A 21746-nucleotide genomic window follows, 5' to 3' on the forward strand; every position below is an offset into this window, starting at 1 on the left:
TGTATAGTTCTAAAGGTTTCAAATGTATGAAATGTTTTATAATTATGACTGCAGTTTAATGGGGACATAGTGTTGTTTCCAGATGTGCAGTTGCTCTGAGGTTTCTTACTTGTTTTGATTTGCTGGTAGTGGACACAGCTGAATTCACTGAAATTTCCCAGTCAGAACCTAGTGTTCTGTAAATTCAGGAAACTGCTGACTTTTATGAGAGGTAGACTTTATTTGTAGACGTCATTTCTTTTCCATTCCCACTTGAGTAATACAAGATCAGTTGTACGATAAGCAATATATTATTCACTTTGTAACATGCACCAAAAGGACTATAGGGTACATTACAGGGGGAATTCCACACTCGTGAACATTTTTCAACCCAGAGTATCTTTTTCTTCATCAGGAAATGTTCAAAGTACAATCAAGATTAATCTTGTATTTCTTTACAGGCATGCTGGAAACATTTTAGTTATTAACGTGGATGCCTCTTGTTTGGTTGGTTTATCTGTTGCAATTCAGCAGTCTGTTCAGAAATTCACATGGGACAGGCAAATCCTTCTTTTTCCCCTTATCCTTCCAAAAACTCTCAGTTGGTGATGCTGAGATTGGAGTCTTATCTTGTTCTTATTTTTTAATGGGATAAAGGCCTGTTTAGCAGCAACCCATGTTGTGTAAAATATTTACCAAAAATATTAGACAAACTCTGTCTTCTGCTCAGCTTGTAGATGAGTGTTCGTCCCTTATGCCAGTGTATGGCCTTTCTCTAAAGCTGTAGGAAAAAAAACCCGGGATGACCTTTTAGCAGCTTTCTGCATGTGGCTTCAGACTGCAGCAGTGTATGTGAGCCACGCTGACACCCAGCCTCTGATTTGGTAGTTAACTGAGGCAACATCTTAACTGTGACTGTGCAAGTAACTCCATTATTCATCAGCCAAACTTGTATTGACCAGTAAGGGCATAGCTAGTCCTCAGATGGCCAATTTCCCAAAACGAAGACTTTAGATATGGGTGACAGGATTCTTGACATATGGGAAGAAAAGGGAGCAGATATCTACTGATTTGGGCCAGGAAAAGGTTGTACTAAATCATTTTGAGAATGGCTTCAGTACAGGGAAGAGGGTGGAGACATCTGACTTCCTGCCTGGCTGAGTGGAACTGGACTTTGACTATAAATCTCTTGCTTTCATCTGCTATGGAGCTGAAAGGAAGGAAGGGATAAAAAGTGAAAGCACAGTCATGGCTCAGGTGTTCTGAGAAATGGGGGAGATCAGTTTAGGGGACACTTCCTCATTAAAGGATGAACAAGATGTGGAGTAAAATGTTGAAAAATATTGTCAGTGACTAGGGAAATGCAGAAAAGGTGATCAAAATACAGACAGGGTGAGGGGAGGCTTGCTTTCTCTTCTCTTGGAAGAATGGAAGACGTTTTCTGATAGAGGAAAAACTCTAGCAGAAAAATGAAAAAAAAAAAAAGTTATACATGGTGGAGAAAAGGTTAAGTTTATCCCAAAGTGTGGCAGATATTCATCATATATGAGAAGGTTACCAAGATCCATGTTTCTTTAATGCAATCATTTTTGTGTGAGTGGGTATTTAATTCTGAGTTCATGTTTAAGCAAAGAAGCCAGGGATGTTCTTTCAGGCAGACTGATGACCTTTTGGGTCAGGTGAATGGAGAAGGGAATGGTTTGATCAGTTGAGAAAGGAAATTGGCACTAGAATGGAAAGTATTACAGATGTGGTCTATTTATTCTTTGTCCTTACAGGCTGCAGAATCTGAAGCAAGGTTTAAAAGTGGCTCTAGGTGCAGTAGGGAGAAAGAATATATCTGACCTTGGCAGATGCTCTCTCTGCTGGTTGTGATTCATCCAGTCCTGCAGGCAGGATGGGAGAAACAGGTGGTGTCTCAGCTGGTGCATTACTGGAGAAAGCAGAAGAGTCTTTTGTTCAGTAGCACAAGCCAGCCTGAGCAGCTACTGCCACTGCTTCTGGCACAGGTTAATGGGAAGAGCTGGGTAAACACGCAGTGCTTACCACAGCTGCTATTGCTGCTGGACTCTTCTGTATTGAAATAGGGTTTTGTGATTTATTTTGTGTCAAAATCAAGCAAAACTGCTTCAATGAAACTGGCACAGTGTTCTTTTGGGACCTAGAATCTGCCATGAATTAATTAGAGTGAGCAAAACCTGCACTGCTGTGCAAAATCCTACCATGATGCCTGTGACCTGAATTAGCTATGATAAGAAAATACATTTGGCTAGTCACCTGTAATTTTGAGCAGTTTTCTTCCCAGCTATAGGTCTCCATGTTCTCTTTAGGATCATTTAGAATATTGTGAAAAGAGCAAGATATTTTCCACTATCCAGGTATGTATACAAGAATGTAAAGGGAAAACACAAGTCTTTTCAGCTTTGTTTCTAAATTTGTGATCATGAGCCCAATGTCATGGATGCTTATAAATATTATCATATGCGAACATTTTCCTTATTGTGGGTTTCTTTTAGGATTTTGTCTTTTGGCAGTATACAAAATAAAATTTTATTCAGTTTTAATGTACAAAACACCTTGCTAGCTTTATTCAGCAGGCTTTAATGTGATAGATTGGTGCCTCAGTTGTCCTGATTCTCTTAAAGTGAAAATGCACAGGAAATTACCTTACTAAAAATATGTATGTTTTGCAGTTCACCTTGTTTTTGTTTAGGATGGTATAGATTTAAATGTAGAAACAATGTTAAAAGAAATCCAAGGGGGTAAGGTAAGTAACTTGTTCTTTAATTCTTTTTTCTAGACAAAAAAAGCATATTTCTTTCGAGGCTCCCAAAAGTAGGATGATTGCTTTCAGGAAAAAGAGTTACGTGTGTTTTGTGAACTAGGTGCCCTGACATAATTTCAGGACATAATTTCTTAGCTGTCAAGAAGTTGAAAACCCTTCATGCTCTCGGAATCTTCTGCAGGCAGACTTCTTTGTCTTCCCTGATTTGATTCCAGATGTCAGAAAAGTAATTTGTGCTGTTGGCAGCTTCTTGTGCTGTCTGTACCGGTGTGGATTGTTTTTTTTTTTTTGTTTGCTCTGTTTTGTTTTTCTTCTGAGCAACACACAGAGCAACTATGGAAGGAAAAAACCCACCCACCAGACAACTGAACAACCCCACTCTTGTTTCGAGAAGACCAGAAGTAAAATCCCCATAACAGGAACTTGTTGTGCGTTCTCTGTTGAAATATCCTGCCGTGCAAAATGGCAGCAGATCAACAGACGGGAAACACATTAGTGTTCGCTTGGCATAAGGAACAAATTCATTTATAATTCTTTGAATTTGGAATTTCAGTCTTTATATTTGTATTTTTGGTCTTGGTGTTTCCTATAGTGTGTCACAGCTGTGTCAGGCAAAGGGTGAAAGAGTTAGAACAGGGACTAACACAGAAAGTACTTAAAAAGTATTTTGCAGGTAATAAATACACAATAATGAAGAAAAAGATGTTATCTTCATTGATATTATTAGAATGGCATCTTCTTCAGATGTTCTGTGCAATTCTTTGCCATGTTTCTGAAAGGTAGAGGTGAATTACCCTTCTCCTTACCAGTTTGGTGCGAAGACCCTGAGTCATAGCCAGAAACAGGTTTTATGTCCCCATTAGGACCTGAGTAGAGTTAGGGAATCTTAACCCTAAACTGTTATCTTGCATATTTTACGCGTAGCTGCTCCTCTATTCCAAAGGCTCAGTTGATGCCTTATGTTTTGGTCTGCAAGTTCGTCAGACTTCTAAAGATCTTCAAACTCCTCTTCATGTTTAGAGTTTTCTCAGCTTTTTTGCCATTTCTTCTCTTCCAAAGCAGCTGTACACTGATCATTTAGATGCCATTTTCTGTTAACAAAGTTTCCAGAAGGATGCTTGGGGTTTGTAATTTGAATTTCAGACTTTGCGGAGGCAGAGATTGTAGCAATCAGAGTGACTCAAGGATATGCCTGGAGTGACAAACTTTTCCATAGAAAGTTCTAAAAATTGTCAAGTGAAACTAGATTATTTAGTTTTTTAAATGTAAACATCCTCCCTTTTATCTTTCCTCCTCATCTTTTAAATTTAGCCTGCTCTTTGTAGTGCCCAGGCAACTTGCTCCTCTGAAATGTTTTATAGAGATCTCTTGAAAGAGAAGTCAGCAAGAGTCTAGCTGGCAGAGAGTGCCAGGGGCCGCATATCTCCATCTGCAGTGCTGCAAGGGTGAATCCCTGTATTATACAAATGTAAGTAGAATGCTACTAGCACAAGATGAAAAGTTAGAAAATTATGTTTAAACCATATGGCTTTGCTATTACTTGAGAAAACTAAAGACTGAAGTTAAGGGAAACTCCAGAATCTACCTGAAAAGTTTTAAGAAAGTTGAGGATCACTGTCTAGGTGACAAAGGCCTGAAATCGTGGAGTGCACAGAAATTCGTGTTATTCTCTATGCTTGATGTTGTGCTAAAAAACATCTACAGTAATGTAGATGAATCTGGAAGTAACCTCAGCAAGACATGAAGTATACTCCAGGAGACAAATATGAATCACAATTTACTGATGTGTGCGTGGTTAATAAAATAGCACTAAGTTTGAGCATAGGAATCATGGACCCAATTGATTGCTACAGTTCTTTTCACAGTCCAGCAGCAGGGGTTATTCAGCTGTGCTCTTGTAATTTGTAATGCTTTGCTCCTTCATGTAATGCCATGCTCAGTAATGAGTCTGGACTTCAACTTAAAGTCATAGTAGAATTTTTATAAACCATTCAGTGTTATTTCAGAGGAGTTTCTGACTTGTTTTTGTGTGTCCAGGTCTTTACTGAATTGTAAATTGGCTGAGATGTCCATTTAATTGTTCTTTCATTTTTTTTACAGGTTTGTTTTTTTCTATGGCTAGTAAGTTTCTGTGGTGTATCTTCAAAAGGGTCTCTAAACTTCTTTTCTGTTAGCTTAGCAGCTGTCAGCTCCCGAGTAGTTCCTGGGCATCCGTATATATTTTCCTTTTAAAGTCTGTGATTTCTTTGTTGGGGTCCTCCTTAAAGCTGTGTCTACAAATGACTTGCTTTTGGTTGATCAGTTTTTGAAGAAGAACTGTTTTTAGTTGTTCTCAGTTGTTGTTCAAATAATTCTGAAGTCTTTTGAGTCGTCATCTCTCTGTCAGACCTACTGTGTATTCATACAGATTCAGAGACTTTACTTTTCCATAGACACAGTGCTGGATTAAAGTTATTTAACACTGTAACAAAAGCAGTTACTTCTCCATTCTCCTGCCTGATGACTGCCATCTGTTCTCTCTAGCGAAGTCCCAGGGTAGAGTTGTTGCGTGTGTGTGGGGAGTTAGTGGTGTCTGTTGGAAGGGACAGGGAGTTGGTAATGGCGTTGGTAATGGCGTTTTCATTGTGGAAACCTGGGCTTCATTGTTGCTTTGCATTACTCACTCTGCAGCAGGTGAAGTCCACCAAGGAGGGTCTTGGTGGGAGGTGGATAGAAGTAGGCAGCTCCATGCCTGCCTGCACTCCCCTGGATTCTCTTACATCACTCCTCTTGAAAATGTGAGATTATTCCAGTTAATTTGAGATATGTGTGGCTTCGTAGTGTTCATGTAAGTGCTCTGAAAGATTCACATGATTGCATCTGTTGATTTGTGGGGCATAATGTTATGATTTTTTCAGGAAGCAAATGTGCATTGATAGGGATGACAAGTGGCAAATCTTTAGAAATGACTGGCATCATGACTACACTACTTCAGCAACATGGGTACAGAAACCATATAAGGACTTGTGCAAAGTTGCTGGAAGGGGCTGAATTTGCCCTAGGTCTCCCTGCCTTAATTAGTGACTTGTATCTGGGTTCTGCAAGAGTTTGGATTTTCCTGGATTCAGTTTCTGATCTCTGCAGATGTGGGATCTGGGACAGTGCTGCTTGGATAACTCTTGTTTATTGCAGCTGATATATACTGTTTTTGACCTCATGACTCTTGGCTAGTGTATTGAATCATTTGAGAATAACTAATGCGTCAGCTCCCAGATCGTTCTCAAGTTTTGCCTTCAGCCAACTGAATATTCACCTTCCTTCACAGTTACAGGAAATGAAGATCTCCTGGGATAACATGAGTGCGGATGAGCAGTATGTTTGGTCTATGGGGAAATAATGTGAACAAAGAGAGATTACAGATAGTAAAAACAGACACGGGTTTCAGAGGTAGTTTTTGTGATATTCCCCCCCCCCCATCTCAATTTTGAAGTGTATTGAATATTGTTGGCTGGTTTATTGTAAACTTTCAAAAATTAATGAAGAGTCATGCAGTAAATCAGGCTTTCACTGTATGTGGGATTGGCTGTACACTGTGCAGGCAATGTGCACAGCAAATTTGCCATAACCCCTGTGGATATTCATAGCAAGGAAAGATATAAAGAGCTGTCATCCATCAACAGTTAACTGCTGCAAATGAGTTAATGCAATCTTTTGCCATCAATAAAACATTAGAAAGAAAGCATGAATAGTCAGGGCAAAAGAGGAGTTAAAGAAGTAGAAAATCCACATCGCTGTAGAGAGTGATATGAAACATACAATATGCTGGCAGTGATCCAAACTTAATTCTGTTTATGGCCTGGATAACTAGATTTGTCTCTTCAGTAATAAAAATGTGTAATGCCAGTTACATAGTTCTGTTCACAAGAGAAAGGATCACTGCTTGGGAATAAAAATGTTTTAACTCCCAGCAGAGAGATAAAAAAGGGGTGCTGTGACTGCTGTCCTTCCATATATGCGTTATTTATTGCCTTTCTTACAGAATTTGCACCATGCCAGAATTTAGATGAGTTTGTGTACCGTGTACAATGCACAGTGACTTGAAACGAAATGGTTATGAATCACATGACATTTGTGCACTTATGGTGCCAGTTCTTAATGGCTGAAGAATATGCATGTCTGTGTGAATAATTACCAATGTAAGATTTTAGTCTCCAGTGTGTAGATACTTTCAGAATGTACCAAGTCTTTGTAATGGAATAAATTCATAAAAATGAATTCTATCCTTTGTACCTGAAATGTGATTTATTTCTGTTGGAATGACTTGCTGTACATCTTTTCTTCTTGCTGTTTCCAATTCTTGAATGTGAAATATAATAAGAACTTACTCTTTTGCTGTTTCATTAGTGGTGTTACTAAATTCTCATTTGATCTCCAAGAATGAGGCTCTTGGGGAGGAAAGACCGAACATTTTCATTAAGCAAAACCTGGTGCAGCTGACTGTTGTTTAAGGCAATTTAATTTACAGTAGGTTTGATTATTAGTACATCAGAAATCTTAACGTGTGGTTACTGTGGTAGAAGTTACATTTCATAATAGAATGTCCTGAGTAGTTTTAATTTAGAAATTAGTGGCTTATTTTTGCTTGTCTTGTAGTCAATTTGTAAAGTGCTAGAGCAAGAATTTGAAAATGGCTCATTTTGCTCTTGCTTGATTACATTATATGTCTAGGGTAGAATGTTCAGTTTCTCAGCCTCTTTAATGTTTCAGTATTTAGTTCTTTCTTACACTATATAGATAGGGTTTTATATCATCTTAGGATAGCAGGACTACTAAATACTTTATAAATAAAATACTTGGTTTAGATTCTGAATAATATACTGATGTGGCTTTATATCCAAAGCAGAAGAAATTTGGGAAACAAATTATAAGCATAAAATGCCAAAAGCTGAAGTCTTCCTGAAATAACCTTTTCCTTATTTCTTTTGTTTCATGCAGGCTTTCCTTCACCGAATGATCCAATGTGCTGCAGCCAAAGTAGATAAAAATGTCACAGAAGAGACAGTTAAGGTTAGTCTCATAATTGCATATTTCTTCTGTTTTTCTATCTGATGTTTTATTTATGTGTGTTTTATTCTTTTGCAGACATTGTTTTCAAATATTGAAGATATTCTTGCAGTTCACAAAAACTTCCTTTCCCTGGTGGAGGAGTGCTTGCAGCCAGAACCTAATGCACAGCATGAAGTTGGAACCTGCTTTCTTCATTATGTAGGCCATCTTCTATTACAGGCTTATTTCACTTTTTTCCTTTATTAGTTGTCTTTATTAATTACATTGTGATGAGTGTACTCAGTCATGATGACAAAATATTACTTGATTGCATAGCTTAAAAAAAGGAGGGGGAAGGAGAATGAGGAAAGTATAAAATGGGAAGAATTTTATTGTATTATTGTATCATCATCTGTATATTCACCAAATTAGCCCAGGCTGCCAAACAGCCCTGCAGCGTGGGCAAGGCTGGTGCCTGTGCATGGGTTGGAGGTACAAGGACCACGGTTGCATGAAACAGCAAAAGTAATGATACGCTTTTTTTTTTTTTATTCCCCTTTGATGCTAGGCAAAAATGTGAATATCTAACAAAGAACTGCATACGCTGGGTAAAATATCTCCATGGTTCTGGACTGTGAAGTTATTTTACTTCTGACAACTGCAGTACCTCCATAAGTATGTTTGTATGTCCTGTAGAAGTTGTTTTCTCTCAGTATTATTTTTCCTGTTGGAGCAAAACAGGATGTCAGTGTTAAAGAGCTCTGCAAAATCCGGACAATTTAGTTTGCTTTCAGTTGTAGGCCTAGCAAAAAGTCTAGGTTTAATTGTTACCTCTGGTTAGAGTCCCATTTGTTTGCCAAGTCTTTGTTTATTTGTTGTGGGAGGAGAAAATGATTAATGGTTTGTGGAAACATATTACAGAAGTTGAGTAACATCAGTTTTTGACTGGAAAAGTATGGATCGCATTTGCAAACGTGTTTGCAGACAAATAGGTAATGATACCAGCAAATAAGCCACTCTCTCTATTTTCTCCCCGGGTTTCTCCTTTTCACAAGGAGTCACATGGAAGACGTGAGTCGTGATGGTACAAGGTAATCCTGGGGGGATTACGGTTTGACACAAGAGGAAAACTTTTCATGATGAGAGCAATCAGCCATTGGAATAATCTCCCCAGGGAAGCAGCAGATTCCCCAGCATTGGACGCTTTATGATTTGGCTGGGCAGGGTGCTGGGCCATCTTGTCTAGACGGTGCTTTTGCCAAGAAAGGTTGGACCAAATGGTCCCTGAGGTCCCTTTCAACCTGGTGTTCTATGACTGAAATTCCCAAGTGATGCTTCCAGACTGTTCATAATTCTAGTTTGAGACTGGATGTCAAATAATAAATGTAGAAGAAAGAGCTGACCTTCCAAAGTGAAGACTATATTAGCTATTCATCTTGTTCATGTTTCATTAATTAAAAAAAGTCTCAAAATGGCAAGTGAAGAACAATGTATTTCTTTGTTTCTGCAGAAAGAAAAATTCCGTATTTATGATGAATATTGCAGTAATCATGAGAAGGCGCAGAAAGTTCTCCTTGACCTTAACAAAATAAGAACAGTGCGGACCTTTCTTTTGGTAAATAAACTTTCAACTGTTGATTAACTTAGTACTTTGTGACTGGGCAGTGGATTGTTACTGCTGTCACCTCCACCATGTAACAAGCACACTCGCAAGTGGTTTGCAGACAGTTTCAGTTGGGGGTGGTGTTTCCAGAGGAAGGGGTTGTGTACATCATATTTTCACTGCTGCATTGGATCTGTGCATAACAAAGCATTAGGCAGTGTGCCTTGAACTTGCTGGCCAAGAGACAAGTGTGTAAATCCAGCTGTGTCTGTAAAAAGCAAAAAAAATAAGAAAAGATAGATGAAGAGGGATAGGGAAGGAAATTGTGGAAAAGAAGCTGAAGGACTCATCAGAACTTCTGAAGAGAAGGTCCATTTTCTGGTACTGTAACACCATTGCCAGGCAGAAAAATGTTTCATAGAGTAAACATCCTGAGCTTAGATGCTGACTTAATCTGAGGTCAATATAGACAGCAACACAATTAGTTTTTCACTTTATAAAACAAATAGGGAGGCCTTTTTAATTGCGAGTATGACAGTCCTCATGATTTTCTTACAGCAAAACCAGTTTCTATGTAAATACTGAGTTTCCTAATAGTTAACATTAGTTGTTAAAAGAAGGATTCAGGGTGGAATGATTTTTGTGTTTTTTCTTCCCGATGTCCTGTGATAACAAAGTCAGCTTTGTAATGCCCACATTATTCCTGCTATATTGGAACTTAAATACCTGAGATGGTGCCCATGGATAAGATACCAGATTCATAGTAATCAGATCCAGTTCTTGCATTTTGGGACTGGAGAGCAAAGCATCACAGATATGGTGGAAGTAAAAGGTGATGGCCAGTGGTGGCAGTATCACAAGTTTTACTTAATTTCATTTATTTTTAGCATGCAGTAGGCTTTCACTGCTGCTGACAGAGTTCTTGGTGAAGTCAACCTGTTGCAGGTCACTGCATTTTTTGAAAGATACTGGATCTGAGTCCCTAGCTGCCTTTACTGACACCCAAATTAATGAGCAGCGTGTGAATTTCTTTATTGTAGGAGAGTATGGAGTGACATGAAATGCCATCTGCCTTTTTGCTAAGAGTCTCTTACTTATCAGTGTTCCATTCATAGCTGAAAAGAGATTCAAAGTTGTCCTATTTTTCCTCAGTGGTTGACACAGTATCTTGCCCCAGACTGGGGAGCTTCACACACGTAGTTCTTGTATTGGGAGCAGCATGGCCAGACTCAAGAAGGAGTGAATGCTGCCTACAGAGACATTTGCTACAGAGCAAAATACTCTGGAGAAAGACTGCAAAAAGCATGTTTTATGAGAAAGGAAGTGAGGTGTGCAGTTGTGGGCAGTTCATGATGTGTCACTGTTATGTACTCCCGGGCTCACGCACAGGGCTTTCACATCTGCTTTGGCTTTCTCATAGATTCAAGATGTGGCTGTAGAATAAGTGGCATCAGTCTAACCTGGAAAACAGGAGGTCTGACTGTGTGATAACTGTCTTATACAGTTGAAGCTTTCTAGACAGAACAGTTTGGGTCATTAGAGATTGTCATTATTATAAATAATGGGGAGCTGAAACTAGACTTGTGAGCCTTCAGGTATAGAGACAGTGATTATATAAACCTATAGTCTGCATTGTCATTATCTTGCTCAGTCCTTTATCAGTAAAGCTTTTTAGTTGGCAGATTTAAGTGAGATCCTTTGGGATAAAGGATCCTTTAGTATGAGACAGAAGCTGGTTAACTGTGAGTGCAAGGCAGAGATTTAAGGGTGGGTGTAGAGATCCCCATAGCAGCACTGGTTATGGGGTATGTACATTGTGAGTTGTACGTTGGGAGCAGCCACCCAGTTTTGTAGCCCCTGTTCTATCAACAACATATCTGCATCCACATTTGTGGCCTGTGTCAACACACCATCTGGCTCTGTTAAATTACTTTTGTTTAGCAGTTGCTGTCTCAGTTTAGACATCTTGCACTTTGAAGCTGTAGATTATATCATACCATTGCATCACAATTCCTTCTTATCTCTCAGTAAAATAGCTTTCATCCTTAGGTCTTTATGTACTTACACTTTAATTACAGCAATTCCAAATATTTGCGGTGATGTCCCTTGCATGCTTTGTTATGCCAGATACCACTTATTCTTTTCTCTCTTTCTCTCTGCTGCTTTTTCGTGGGTGCTTCCACCCAATATTTCATGTATTCTCTGCTTCCATAGTTGGGTGTCTTGGGAAAATTTATATATTTTTTTAGCCCATGACTAAGGGCATTTTGTTTGTTGCCCATCACGTTTAACTATAGAAGCATGTAAACAGAACACTTTTTTGGTGGGTGTGTATAGGATGGCCAGGTTCAAGCCTTCCAAACCATCTTTGATGCTACTTAATATTACAAACACATCTTTTAGAAGCAACAGCACCTAGAGTAGTCACCCTGAATGATTTTTATTTTTGTTTGTTGAAGTATGAAAGCATATTTTTTGCATTTTATTCACTGTCTTTCATTTTTAAACTTTAAAGCTGGCCTCTCTTTATCAGACTGTATGAAGAAGGTACCTAGGGGAGATGCCTGCCTAAGTCCGTTGTGGTTTCTTTGTATGATAGAGTACGTGCCTGCGCATGTGTTCAAGCCTGTTCTTTTGTCAGTCTTGCATAACTCCCTTATTACTTACAGCTTAGCCAATATTGCTGTGTACATATGCCCTTGTCTTTATTTCTCATCATTTTCTTGTATTTTTTAGTAATTTATGAAACTGTTCTCACTCTAGAATTGCATGCTTCTTGGAGGACGCAAGAACACAGATGTACCGTTGGAGGGATATCTGGTAACACCAATACAGAGAATATGCAAGTATCCCCTTCTTTTGAAGGTATTTCAAGTTTTTTTTTATCTAGGACCTTAAACTTTCTGTATAAAACTGGTTGCTAAACATATTTCCGAACAGCAGGAACAATCTCTCTACACAGTGAATAATCTCTTTATTAGATATTGGACCCAGACATGCTCTCATTAAAGCTAGTGGCAGGTTTTCTGACATCAGTATTAAAAAGAACTGAGGAGTTTGGCTGGGTCAGGGTGATTAGCTTCCTTCTGCATGTGATTGTAAAGTTGCCTCTCAATTGTTGGAATAGAAGTGAGCCATTTAAAGGGAGTGTAATGAGACTGATTTCAGCTGGGTTTGACCATGGTCTTGTCTAAAATGCTTGGGCTAGCAGAGTTGTTAGTGACATGCTTTGATGGGTCTAATTTACCGTCAGCAAACTGTAACTGAAAAATATTTATGAAAATTATTTGTAAGAAAGCTCTAGAGTAATGGTGTAGGTGATTCTATGCACATTTCTATGTTTATTCTTTTATTATTGTTACAATTTAAAACTTAAAAATGTTAAATGTGCTGATAATCATTAGATATGAAAAACTGAGTTACCGTTTTTTTTTTTTTTACATGTTAGGAAACAAAGTAATACAATCGTCATAACAGTAAATATTTAAAACAATTTTTTGCTTAACAAATGGAGGCTTAATATTGTTTATTGTTTCAAACAGTGAAAGAGAAACCGGAGCAGATTTTGCTCTAGAACCTGCCTGAAACCTGATTACTGAACAGTGTTTTTCACATTGCATGTGTGAATTTAGATCTGAAACAATGCCAGCTATGAGCCATATGAATTTCATTGCACTGACATAAAAACTTTAAAGTAAACATGTTCAAAGAAAGGTTTTTAAAACAAGTTAAAGAATATGATAATTGCATTGAGGTTTGATTCATTCCAGATATCTGTGGTTTTACAGTTCCCTTGGCCTATTCTAAAATTATATTCTTTTTTTTGAATGAAGGATCTACAGATGAACAGGGAAAAATGACTAATGAATTACTCTAGGGAACAATGAAATGGAAATACTTATGTTAAATAAATTTAAATACAGGGTGTGGTGGCAGCAGCCTTAGAGCTCGTACCTGTATCTCAGTCAGGGTGTGTGCTGAAGGCTGTCCATAGTCAGTCCAGCTGTAAACAGGCAGTTGGTATTTTGAGATGGGAAATCTCAAATGAATACTGGCAACTCCACTTCTGTGTTTTAGTGTGGCTGCCATTACCAGTAAGCACCTGAAATCGGTGAATCACCTAAGATACTGTTCAGTGCTCTGGCATATTGCACTAGATTAAACAATAGTGTGAAGCTAAAGGAAGATGGGCTTTACCCGGAGTTGCAGGAGAGGCAAGTGCTAACTTTGACATGAATAAACCAGCATTTTTAAGCAGAATTGTTATTGTTGAACAGTTCCATCCTGTGGCATATAAAAAAAACCCCAAAAGACCAACAACCAAAAAAATCAAATCCCAAACCGAAGCTCAACATGAAGAAACATTGCTGGGGTGAGAAAGTAGCTGAAAGGCAAACTAAGTACTAATTCCAAAGTACTGATTATTTTTGCTGTTAGTAATTTATTTCTTTGAGTTTTAGTGTCCTACTAGAACACAATGCTGGAGGGTTTATTATTTTTCCACTTCGTAACATAGAGGTCTGGCTACTTCTTCATTTTTGTATGCTATTCAATTTAAGCATCCTGTAATGTACATGTAGAGATCAAAGACAGGTTTCCTTTTTTCTTTTCTTTTTTTCTTTTCTTTTTTTTTATATGTCTAAATAGGAGTTACTGAAGCGGACTCCAAGGAAGCACAGTGACTATGCAGCACTAATGGAAGCCCTCCAGGCCATGAAAGCTGTCTGTTCCAACATAAATGAAGCCAAGAGACAAATGGAGAAATTAGAGGTTTTGGAAGAATGGCAGTCTCATGTGGAAGGATGGGAGGTACTGTTGTAGATTTGTTGCTTTGTGTATTGATGAGGGAATAAAAATTTTCAACAAACATATGTCGCACTGGTTTTGTGAGCCTGAGGTACTGTCAGCTCCTCAGTGCTGTGAAACACAGCTTTCATTTGGGTTCTGTTTTGCAAATTCAGTGTTGTCCATGACTGAGCACCACTGTACAAAATAGCAGACTTCCAGGACAGCAGGCAGTGTTTGGTGTTTAACTTGGAATATTGACCTTTTACATTAACATGTTTATGTGCACACATGCACATCTATAAATCCTAATTTAACTGTTGCCTTGATTTTACTGCTGTCAATTCCTGCCTAAAGCATTTTATGTGGTTGAAAAAAAAACAGCTACTTATTTTGATTAAGCACTAAGTCCGTGTTTGTCAGCTTGTAGATAGTTCTTCACTGTTGGCCAAGTTAAACTAACATGTGTTCAAGAGAATGTGTGTAAGACTTGGTTTTGGTTTTATTTATTTCAGTTTTCAAATGGAAGAAATTTAATGCTTTAGTTCTGTGAAGAAACCATAGGTCTATTTCTGAGTTAGTGTTTTCAGTAGTATCCAGAAGAGCCACCATTTCCCTTAGGCAACTTCAAGATCAAGTAGTTGTAGCACCAGAATCTTCCTGTTGTATTATTTTGAGCACTATTATTAGTTTATACAGAAAGATAAATGTGGACCATATAATGGAATCATATAATGTTTCGGTTTGGAAAGGACCTTAAGATCATCTAGTTCCAACCCACGTGCCATGGGAGCGACAACTCATACTAAACTATGTCACCCAAGGCTCTGTCCAGCTTGGCCTTGAACACCTCCAGGGATGGAGCCTTCACAGCTTCCTTGGGCAGCCCATTCCAGTGCCTCACCACCCTAACAGGACAGAATTTCTTCCTTATATCCAATCTAAGCTTCTGCTGTTTTAAGTTTTAATCCATTACCCCTTGTCCTGCCACTACAGTCCCTAATGAAGAGTCCCTCCCCAGCATTCCTATAGGCCCCCTTTAGGTACTGGAAGGCTGCTATGAGGTCTCCACGCAGCCTTCTCTTCTCCAGGCTGAACAGCCCCAACTTTCTCAGCCCGTCTTCATACGGGAGGTGCTCCAGTGCCCTGATCATCCTCGTGGCCCTCCTCTGGACTTGTTCCAACAGTTCCATGTCCCTTTTATGTTGAGGACACCAGAACTGCACACAATACTCCAAGTGAGGTCTCACAAGAGCAGAGTAGAGGGGCAGGATCACCTCCTTCGACCTGCTGGTCACGCTCCTTTTGATGGAGCCCAGGATATGGTTGGCTTTCTGGGTTGCGAGTGCACACTGAAGCCAGCTCATGTTCATTTTCTCATCAACCGACACCAACAAGTCCTATTTGTATATATTTGATTTGCCTTAGGTGTTTTGTATTGAAACATCTTAGCTGCCCACACTGAGGTGGGAGTGAAGTTCATATGTAAGAAATGCAAAGCAAGCAATGTAAGTAATTTTTTAATAAGTCAGTTTTGAACGTAATACACAGGACTACTTAAATAAAGTAAAACTCTAAACACTGTAATTGAGAGGAGGTCTTGTTGACCTAACACTTTCCAAAAGAACCAAATACCTTAACAGCTGCTTATTTAGACTAGGTGAAAGTAAGTTCCTTTTTTGTTGTTAGCTTGAACTTGCTGTCATCAACAGTTAACTTGGAAAGATTAGTGTATGTGAACTTTAACATTTGTTAGACATGTTTGTACAATAACTTAATGATAGAAGCAATAGCGGGCATTTACATTACTAAATTTTATATGGCAAGGAAATTTTAAAATAATACTGTCTATAACTGACTCTACTATTATTTTCAACTTTCAAGTAAGTTTTCTGTTGTGCCGTACTGATTAAGATTCTTCTACTTGCTTTCAGTGCCTGAGTCTTACAGATATTTCTCAAATTCATATTGATGAACACACTCAAATATAAAGTTACAGCATTACTATCTCAATGTGTTATTAGTCTCATAAGTCGGTTACGAACATATCGTTCTCACATTTCCATAAAGGGAATGCACTTTTCTGCATTCATTTTTTTCTGAATTCTTAATAAAACACGGAGTAATAAATATGTTTGCTGTTGGAAATATATTAATGAGCAAAAGTAACAATAAGGAAGGGTAACAATATAGACAGAAGTGTATGAAACATAGATTTATGCTCTGTATTCAGAACGTATTCTGTGAACTGTAATACAGTAATTTCCTTCTGACCTTGTTTGTTTGTTTTTTCCTATTTTCTTCCCCAAATTTAATCTTAGGATTTCGCTTCTGCTTGATCCCTGGAAAAGTGCCATTGTCTTAAAATAGAATTTATTCAGTACAGTTATGTTGTGTTTAATGTGGTTTAGCTGATCAGGTTTGATGTTACCACATGGCAACCACAGGGCTGCCCTGATCTTAATATGCGCATCCTTTCTCAAACATACTGTATGGTTAGTCCTTGAAATGGTAAAAATCATGTATAAGAGCATGTTTTAGAGCTTTTCTGAATGATTCCCAACAACAACTGCAAGAAAATCTCTGAATGCAATGTATGAGAGTGGATTTGATTAAATAAACATCTGGTTTTCTGCATTGCCTAAAAATAAAGAGGCAAACTTGTTGGAGATTTCCTTCCAGAAGGAAATGCTTAGCACATTGCTTGGCCCCAACTAGAAGGAAAGGGGAAAAAAAAAAAAAAGACTATTTTTAGAATCTGATCAAAGCATGACTTGAATTCCTATACATGAGTGTCATAAAATGAAGCTTGTGTTTATTATGATAAAAATACAGATTCATGGAAAAATGGAACATCTGTTTCAAGGAAGAAAATTTTGAGTATAATGACTTTCTCACTTAATTTCCTAAGTGGTTAAATTTATTGGCCTGAATTCAGAACTTGTGTAGGTGGCTGTCTCAGCTGGAGAATGGCTCAACAGCTGAAGGAGTCTGTCAGGAAAATCTGCGTGGATGTTTCAGTGAGGGAATTAAAAAATAAAATTGTTGCATTTGTTGTAAGCTGGAAACTGAACAACCCAGTCTGAGTCACAGGCCAACTTAGTGACAATAGCATGGGGTGTTCTGTTCCTTTCCATTGTGCTATATCATAAAGTAGTATTTTAATGGAGATTTCTGTTTTAAATTCTAGGTATTTTAGACCTTTTCTCTATTATATTTCTCTTTCCTGTGCCCATGTGCAAGTACTGAAGAGTACATTAATATATGTAATTTCTGACTTTTATCACTGTTAATGTGCTCGCCATTGAGTCAGTATGGTCAGACTTTCATGTTTGACTGATGTGGCCAGAATATGTAGCTAAGTAGCTGTTGTTACAAAATGAAACCAACAAATGCTGCTTTTCATTTCAAGGTAATAAAGGCCATTTTTTGATGTCAAAGGTGGGTATTTCATGGCTAAAGGATGAGTGGGGATATTGTTGCAGATTTCTTGCATACAGTCTCTCTCCTTCCAGTGCATTTGAAATGCATTTACTTTGTGATGTAGCCATGGTAGCCCACATTTCAGACCTCTTGACTGAGCTTTTGCCTTGGTGGAATGATAGGTGACCGAATGGCAGCTGAAGCCAGTTTTACCTAAGTAGCCTGAAGGATCTGAGGTCTTAGGCTTTTAATTTCCACACCAGGTAGCCTGAAAAACTAGAGCCCTTGATCCCAATGCTGTCCACAGTAGAGGACTGCTCTACAGCTAGGTATTTGGAATCTTGCAGTCTTCAGTGACTCATTAGGATAGGGGGAGGAAAATATAGTCTAGATTCATAGTATAAACCTGGTTTGCAGGTTAGATTTTTCCAACTGAGTCTTTTATATGTTGGGTTTTTTGTTTTGTTTTGGGGTTTTGTTGTTGGATTTTTTATTTTTTTTAAGATGATCAAAACAGGTTTCTTTCTATAATACAAGGCATTTTCAAATTGACGTATTACAAAAAGGCTGGTTTCACTCATAATACTCCATCAGCTCTAATTGCAGGTACTTTAAATGCATAGAAACATGAATTGTAGCATAGTAGTAGTGATTTTACATTTAGGTTGAGCAACTATATGATCTTCCCTTGCAAGCACTGAGTAAAAAATGTACATGCTTATGAAAACTTTGAAATAGCAAATTATTTTTCAGGTTCAAATTGCTTATATTTGACATTTCCGTGGTAGTTTCAATACAAACATTTAATGAAAACATGGTTGTGTTAGATGTTTTTGGTAATACTGGTTTCCAAAAGTATTGCTTGTAGATAGTGTAGTTCAATTTTAGCCTTGTGCTTCTGGGACGAGGTGACTTCTCCTCTGTTAGTGTAGCCTTGAACTTTCTACTATGAGAGGGGTAGCTCAGAGTTAGATAAATGAATTATCCTACTGGGCTGGACATCAACTATAGCTTGGTGTAAACCCATGTGGAGGTTCAAGGTATAGCAATATCTTTCATGAAAACATTAATAGTTGTTAGTCCTCCTTGGAACTGCATGATGGATATGGCAGTGTTTGTGTGCCCTCTACCCTATTCTTCTTCGGGCATGTTTTTCATCCCTCAGGAGTTGATAGAGAGGACGTGTACAGACAGCAGTGCTTTCACATGATATGCCCTTCCTCTTTTCTCCTTGTCAGCTCCATGCCCACCCCACCCATGTCTAGGGACAGGCTGAGTCTAACAGTTTTCCATAGGCAAGAGGGTGGCAGGGAACTTTTCTGCGCTACCAGAGTTACGTAGGACTGCCAGATGTGACTTATGATTGTCTTACCTTATACCCTTGGACTTCAGCAAATAAAACAGCAATAACAAAAATCACTGACCTGTGGCCACACCAGCATGGGTTGTGATCTTGTCAAAAAGTATTGAATAAGTGAAGTTAACACTGTTCAGTATTTGGACAGGAGGTCTATGAAGGGAAAAAAGTACCTCTAGAATGTTATTTTCATTATCTGGCAGAAGGAAAATAATGAGGAAAACAATAGCAAAGTGTAGCAATGTGATGCAGATAATACACACTGCTGTATTGTAATGTTGAACTTGAATCATGATTGAGGCGAATCTTGATAATTCGAGTAGCCTGAATTACAGATGTTTGAAATATGTATAAAATATGGTATTTTATGACATGGTGCTGGCACAGTAGCAAATCTGGCAAGGGCTGTGGGGAAAAGGTATTTTTCTACAGTGAAAATGAGCACTTCAAATAAAAAGAGTCAACTTTTTTTCATAAAACCCTCTGTGAAAAAATACACCCTTTTGTAGAAAACTGAAACTGCTGATACAATTTTGAAGCCTTAAGCTGAAGTTTTTTGTCTTCCCTACAAAAGATTACAATTTTCCAGCAAAGCTGAAATTTTCTGTAAAAACAAACTGAAAATCTTTAAAAAATACCCAGCCTTTTAAAATGCAAATCATTAGCAATATTCCAGCTAATTTTAAAAGCAGTGTGTGGTAGTGTTTATTCTACTTAATGCACAAAAGCAATGAAATGGATGGAATGAAAAAACCTGCTTTTCTGTAGTTGTGGTCAGCAAGCATTAAGTGCAGCTGAAATTTATGCTGAATTTTTTTTACTGAGTACGCTTTTAAGGTGTTTTAGCAGTTGGTCTCAAATAAAACTGTAAAATTAGTATGTCAGCTTCTGGTGCTGTTGCTGTCCTAGGAAGGGAAGTATGATGTATTGGCTATAGATGATGTTCATTTTTGGCTCATTTGATCCTAAATGGAAACAAGAGTGGTTAGTTAATACTGATGCTGAAGCTACTCTATTTAGAGACCTGAATGATGTTCCAGTGTGATGGTTCTGCAGTTTTTCTTATCATTTCTGTAAACAGACTCCGTTCTCCTTAGAGCAGTCTGAGCTATTGCTCGGTATTCAGGGCTGTGACACAAAAAGGATGAATAATAGGATGAAGAGCTGAGAGCAGAACCCGTGATTCCTTCTTGGCTCTTAATTGAGCCTATTTTTCTTTGGGCTACTGTGGTTGGATAAAAAAGAGGAAGTAACTACAGCTATTGCAGGCATAAGTCTTTCAGAACATGTGTAGATGATAGTCCTGGCTTTTACAGGTTTTCCAAGCTGACTGTTGACTGCCTCAAGTTAGGAAACTCTTTGAGCTTAATGTGTATGCTCAATGCAGCCAGCAAGCATGATTATCAATAGGATTGCATAGCTGGACTCATGCAGTGCATGGACAGGAACTTTGTCCCACAGGAGCATGGATATTCAGAATTGCAAAATACACCTCTTGAGTTCAAGGAAGGCTTCCTTGAGAGGTAAATTTTTCTTTATATGGCGTAGAAATACCATGACTTTTCAGAGGAATATTTTTAGAAAATGTAATCCTTTGTTAAAGTTGCTTCTTTTTCATTAACCTATATGAAAATGCCTGCCTTCTTTCAATATGAATGAATGATCTGCCTTGAATCAAAAATGAGGCATGGGAAGTTTCATCCCAAACAGATAAAGCTTAGCGAAATTCCAGTGTCTTCAGTATATGTTAGGAAGAACTACACTAGGCGGTCTTAGTTGTATGTGCCACTGTTAGCTTTGTCTGAGTTTTAAATCTTGGTGTATTTGATTTAGTAGTTAGCTTAGCTTAGTGTAGAAGTATATATCTTAATGATATTCAGATTCCATGTGGCTTTGGCTTCCAGGCTCATCTTGGCATAGATCATGTCTTGTAAAGCCCCATTTTCAGATGTTTCTGACTAAATAGTGAAGTTACGGAGGATAAGAATTATTGTATGACGCTGGCCTGATTTTTAGGGGGGAATCTCACCACCCAGATGTAATTTGGAAACCTTGGTGATAAAACTTAATCCATTCAAAAAAAAGCCACGAACCCTCTAGTTTGTGGCAGTCCTAAATGAGTACAAAACTGGTGTTAAGCATCATTGGAAATCACTATTTAATTATAACGTAATAAATTGCCATGAGTTTTATTCTTGGTGTTTCCAGAGAATCATTATGGCTGTGAGTTTATATAGGAAACTTTCCCTTAATCGGTGTGGAGTTCTTCAGTTCTCACAGAATAAAAAATAATCTTTTCCCAATTGATTTTAGGGGTCCAACATCACAGATACGTGCACAGAAATGCTACGAAGTGGACTACTATTGAAAATTTCAGCAGGAAATATCCAAGAGAGGATATTTTTTCTTTTTGACAACCTTTTGGTTTACTGCAAAAAAAAGCACAGGTAAATGATTAATTTATGCTTTCAGAAATAATACATTTTTCTCACGTTAGAGCTAATCCTCTGTATGCTTTTTCATCAGAATATTTTATTATCACCACAGTGTGTACTGCAGTTAATTGCAATATGAAAATCAGCATTTTTAGAGGAGATTTACCATTCAAAGAGAAGTGTGTTTAATTCAAACATTGGGAAAAAAAATGTTATACAAATACAAAATCCAAATGGTGAAGTGTGGGGAGAAAGAATCAGTTTTGCCAGTCTTCTGCAACAAATTATATGTGATGGACTCACTCTCTTCTGGGAATGGTAAACAAAATGAATTTTTAGTTCAAACAAATTAGC

At 38.0% G+C, this 21746-nt stretch overlaps 1 protein-coding gene across 3 annotated transcripts in view; it reads left to right on the plus strand.

Moving 5' to 3' along the window:
• The window catches only part of PREX2 (phosphatidylinositol-3,4,5-trisphosphate dependent Rac exchange factor 2), a 172921-nt gene that overhangs the window by 39754 nt on the left and 111421 nt on the right, over positions 1 to 21746 (plus strand). For all 3 annotated transcript variants that reach the window (XM_057426105.1, XM_057426103.1, XM_057426104.1), the window contains 6 exons: positions 7739 to 7810; positions 7886 to 8008; positions 9300 to 9404; positions 12156 to 12257; positions 14040 to 14201; positions 21271 to 21404. In XM_057426105.1, coding sequence (XP_057282088.1) covers positions 7739 to 7810; positions 7886 to 8008; positions 9300 to 9404; positions 12156 to 12257; positions 14040 to 14201; positions 21271 to 21404 — 698 coding nt within the window. The remainder of the gene's footprint in view (positions 1 to 7738; positions 7811 to 7885; positions 8009 to 9299; positions 9405 to 12155; positions 12258 to 14039; positions 14202 to 21270; positions 21405 to 21746) is intronic.

The sequence above is a fragment of the Pezoporus wallicus genome, unplaced genomic scaffold (assembly GCF_028554395.1).
Source record: "Pezoporus wallicus isolate ANWC-B61680 ecotype Strahan unplaced genomic scaffold, APGP_CSIRO_Pwel_v1 contig_4131, whole genome shotgun sequence".
In the NCBI taxonomy this organism is placed as follows: domain Eukaryota; kingdom Metazoa; phylum Chordata; class Aves; order Psittaciformes; family Psittacidae; genus Pezoporus; species Pezoporus wallicus.